We start from the raw sequence: 4,490 nt of genomic DNA on the forward strand, positions 1-4,490 counted from the left end.
ACACGAACATGTTTGTCAGCATTTCATCACAGTGTAGTATAACAGAGACATTCTCCTCTTTTTTTACAGGGCAGTTTCTGATATCATTGCACATGTTTCTCTAATAGCCATACAAAATTTATTAAAAAATGCTGTATAAAATCCATGGAAAACCTAGAAGACAGTACACCCCCCCACTTCCCTCTATTCTCACCTTTTTGAGTGTTTTACTGCAAACTAATGGCAGAAAAGAGAATCGAGTGCCTTTTTCTTTCCGCAACACAAAAAACAGAAGATGCAGTGAAGAAAATGCAATTAAAAATAAAATTAAAAAAAAAAAACTGCAAATTATTCCGTCTTTGAAAATAAGGAACTGAGATATTCGTAACACGAGGTACAAGTGTCTCCAAGTAGTCTGTGCTCTTTCATTGTAGTGAGTATTTGGTTAGTCTAATAATGTATTACATTAATGTATTGAAAACATGTAGAAGTATTTTTCCAAGGAGTTCAAACTGCATTTTTAAGATGGTAAATTTGCTAGTGGATCAGATAATAATAATAATATTAATAAGAAGAAGAAGAACAATAATAATAATGAAAAGCTGAATTTCGAGAATTTAAGTAGTTCTGTGACCTGACATTTTTCACTTCTTCTCAAGTCAGTTTTTGAACAAGTACTCGAATATTGTTTTCGATTACTCTAGTCACGTCTGCTTTTCATGAAGGTTTTTCTAATCACAGCAACTAGCCAGAATAGCAGAGGCGATGGCAAATCTAATAAGAAGTAGGGCGTTGCTAAAAATATCAGCCCAGATCCACGTTAGGACAGTGCAGAAGAGTGGGACACATGAACAAAATGGATAATAGTGACAGATCAGCGTTGCTCACTCACACTGAAGTGTTTCTCTCTCTCCGTTTCAGTGCGATTCCGTGTGTGAGAAGAGAAGCGTTTAGCACGGCGCTTGGATTTTGTAGAAAAGTATTCAACTTAATGGGACATATTTTCCAGTAGCCCGTACAGAATACGATCGAACCCAGCCGAGGGATTCGATACAGTAGATGAAAGGGAATCCGAATGCGAACCTGCTTTCTCTGTGCCTCTTTCATTTATTCGATGCAATCGCCATGGCGACACAGTGAAACTGTCGGTGTCCGTATTCCATTGACTCAACTTTGAATCACGTTCCATCTTTATTTTCATATTGCCATGAGTTAAGAAGAAAGAAGTGAAACATTAAACGTGTTCTTACTTGACACATACACATGACTTATTTAAGCCCCCCTTTAAGCATGTTTTCTGTAGGTGCTGAAACACAAGACTTTGTACAGTGCACTAATACTCGGCAAATAATTCAAATCAATAATTCAATGAAACACTGAAACTAGTCGCTAACATTCCTGCATATTGAGCTCGTAACCATGACAAGTATGCCGCTCCCTCTAAAGGTCAACTGAAAAGGCTGATCTGCTGAAAAGAGGACCAGAGCAGCATCTCCCAGTCATGGAGCCACCGGAGGAGCTTGGTGTGTCCTTCCACTGCCATCAGCAGGCGACGGTGAGAATAAACCTGCCGTCCTCGCGAGACGACTTGAGCCTGAAGGACCCGAGAAGCGAAAACTAACGCTTCATTTCTTAGCCTCGTACGTTGGATCATTGACTCGTTGAGAATAACTGAGAAAAACAGCGAGGCCCTCTGTGTTTCTTTCCCGTCCGCCGGTGAAGTGCTGCGGCGCTTTGGTGCGCGATGTACGCTTGCGTACGTGCGGCGCTGTGAGAGAAACACAGCGCTCTGGCCTATGTGTACGGGGAAGGTGCAACAGGAGTTTTTCTCCCTGGTACTTCAATTTTTACCACTTTCATCCACCAACAGCTGCAACCAACACACTCGGTTGTGTGTGTCACAAGTGTACTTGCGTGCGTTTGACGAAAGCGTGACATTAAACTGTATCGAGGAAGGAAGCGGCGGATGTCACCCCTCTGTGACTCCACAGTGCAAGTAAGAAATGGGCTGCAAAGTCCCGCCTCGGTTGCGGGAACGCCTGAAAACTTTTGTCACACGCGCTTCGAGGCAGGTTGGAATCAATTCGCCCTCCGACGACTTAAATCGTCCGCCTTCTCCAGATTTAAATTGATGTGCTGCGGTAAATTTACACCTCTCGGGGGTATGGAATTCTCCTTCCACCGGCGTTATACTGTATGTACCTAAGTTACCCAGACATTTGCTGCCATGGATGAGCGCTAATGAAGTGGCATAAAATGAAATGCTTAGCGTCCACTTTGACTAGGGCACAGTTTTGGATGCAATCCATGAAACTCATGCTGGACAGGGATCCCGGCGACCCCCAGGCCCCAGGCTGCGGAGACCCCAGGCGCTCCCAACTGGCAAGGGAGCCGCGGGGCTACAACGGCAGCGCGCTGCCGGGCGAGCCGCCGCCTCCGGGCCCCGCCCTCCTGCCCACGGTGAGAATGCCTGCAGTGTGGTCCCGGGACCCCTGCAGCAGCTGGTAGAGGCGGCTCTGGACGTGACGCTCGGGCTTCTGGCGCTTGCCCAGCGTGAGGATCCCGGCAGCGTGGTCACCCCTCCCTCGCAGCACATCGTAGAGGCGGCAGGGGCAGGTCCCGTCCCCCCCGTCCCGGCAGCAGTGGCGCACCTGGCTGGCGCTGCACAGGAGGCACAGCAGCACGGCCATCAGGGAGGACGCCAGGAGGGTCTGCAGAAGCCACGCAGGGAGACATTAGTGGGATGGCCATATTTAGCGCCCGCTAAGCATCCGCTTGTTATTCATCATAGGAAGCAAATACTGACATTTTGTCACCGCAAATCTCAGGAGGCAAAATGATTTAGGGCACAAATACTGCAAAGTAAGGCAAAATATGAACCCAGCTGTACAAATGGGTCGAATGCCATAAGTCACCGCGGTGAAAAGCGTCAGCTGAGCAACACGGCAATAGTTCACAAACTTTAAGTGTCTAAAACATCTCATATCGTTTTCCTATCACCGTACCGCACCGTCGTCTCACAAGCGCAATGGGCACTTTGTGGTGCCAAACAGACCAAGCATGAGAGTCAAGTGCAAAGATTCACAGGCATTTGTACAAATATACAGTGGGTGAAAATGAACACACACACACACACACACACACACACACACACACACACACACACACACACACACACACACACACACACGAACCTTCTCTGAATGCAGGACAGCGTAGGGAACGACGGCGGTGCACCGATGGGGCTTCCAGCTTACCTTGGAGCTAGAAGTCATCACGTCGGTAGCTGGAGCTCAGAGGGCCGCAGGGACGCAGTTCATGTCCTTCCCAAAGTGAGTCGACTGTCCACTCGAGTCCCTCCGCTTCGCGCTCGCATGCCCTCTCGAAGCGCTTATATACCCCACTACCGCGTCATTAGGTGATTTAACTGATTTATTTAAAGGTTGCTCACGAGTCCAAAAGACAAAAGGGCAAAAAGCTGTTTCTGACCATCACCTGGAAACGGAAATCTTGAGCCGCGTCGCTCTTTCACAGAACAAGGGGCACCAGTGACAAAGGGCCACCTAATTCTTTTTGTCCCCCGCCATTCGGGAGTCCACGTTTGGGACCTCTAATGACAGCAGACCTTGTTAGAGCATTTTTCCTGGATGAGCATCAGCATAATGAAGTGATGATTACAAAGGGAAACCATGGCTCCACGCAAGGTATGCAAGGCACAAGGACACGAGGAATGCATGATGTACCGGTTTGTACACAAGGAAGGAGAGACAGGAGCTGAGCTCTTTTCTCAGCCGACGAAAGAAACCTTTTAGGACGACTTCATTTCTTCTCTGTTACTACTTATGAACGGGGGTGTGGTGGCGCAGCGGGTTTGGCCTGTACCTGCTTTCTGGTGGGTTTGGGGTTTGAGTCCCGCTTGGGGTGCTCTGTGCCCTGGGTGTGTCCCCTCTTCCTCCAGCCTTATGCCCTGTGTTGCTGGGTTAGGCTCTGGTTTGCTACAAACTGTGTGTGTGTGTGTGTGTGTGTGTGTGTGTGTGTGTGTACTGTTCATGAGACATTCTGAAAATGACCAAACAGATGGGCACACAACTCAGATTTGTCTGTGATGCCAAGAGCAGCATCAGTGCACGTGGAAAGTCCATCAGTACAGCATCAGTACACTCTCCAGTTAGTGAACGGAAAAACTGCCAAATGAAAGGCAAGGAACAAACAAACCTCGGGGATCCATGTGCCAGTGGCTATTTGGACACTCCAGTGGTTTCTTGTTGCCCTCTTCGAGACTCGTGCAGCTTGTGAATGGGGGGAGATGCCAACTCCGCAAACACTGAGCTGGATTCAAAGCGATTCCCGACTGGGTTCCGGGGCTCCAAATGCGGAACGGAAATCGATGAACATAACAGGTCACAGCACCGGTGACGCTCAAACTCACTCGTGCGTCATTAAAGCTCTTTTGTCCTGATTTTATTTGCAAGAAAAAGCAAAGCAAGGATTAGAGCATTCAGTGCAGTTTT

The 4,490-nt window shown here is 47.9% G+C and overlaps 1 protein-coding gene across 1 annotated transcript; it reads right to left on the minus strand.

The window, feature by feature from the left end:
- Positions 1-2,378: 2,378 nt before the first annotated feature.
- Positions 2,379-3,254, minus strand: hcrt (hypocretin (orexin) neuropeptide precursor). The gene is made up of 2 exons (XM_029246932.1): positions 3,237-3,254; positions 2,379-2,690 (listed from the first exon to the last, which is right to left on the minus strand). The coding sequence occupies exons 1-2, from the start codon at positions 3,252-3,254 to the stop codon at positions 2,379-2,381; spliced, it is 330 nt and encodes a 109-aa protein (XP_029102765.1).
- Between the last annotated feature and the right edge of the window lie 1,236 nt (positions 3,255-4,490).

Source organism: Scleropages formosus, chromosome 20 (genome assembly GCF_900964775.1).
Source record: "Scleropages formosus chromosome 20, fSclFor1.1, whole genome shotgun sequence".
Lineage (NCBI taxonomy): Eukaryota > Metazoa > Chordata > Actinopteri > Osteoglossiformes > Osteoglossidae > Scleropages > Scleropages formosus.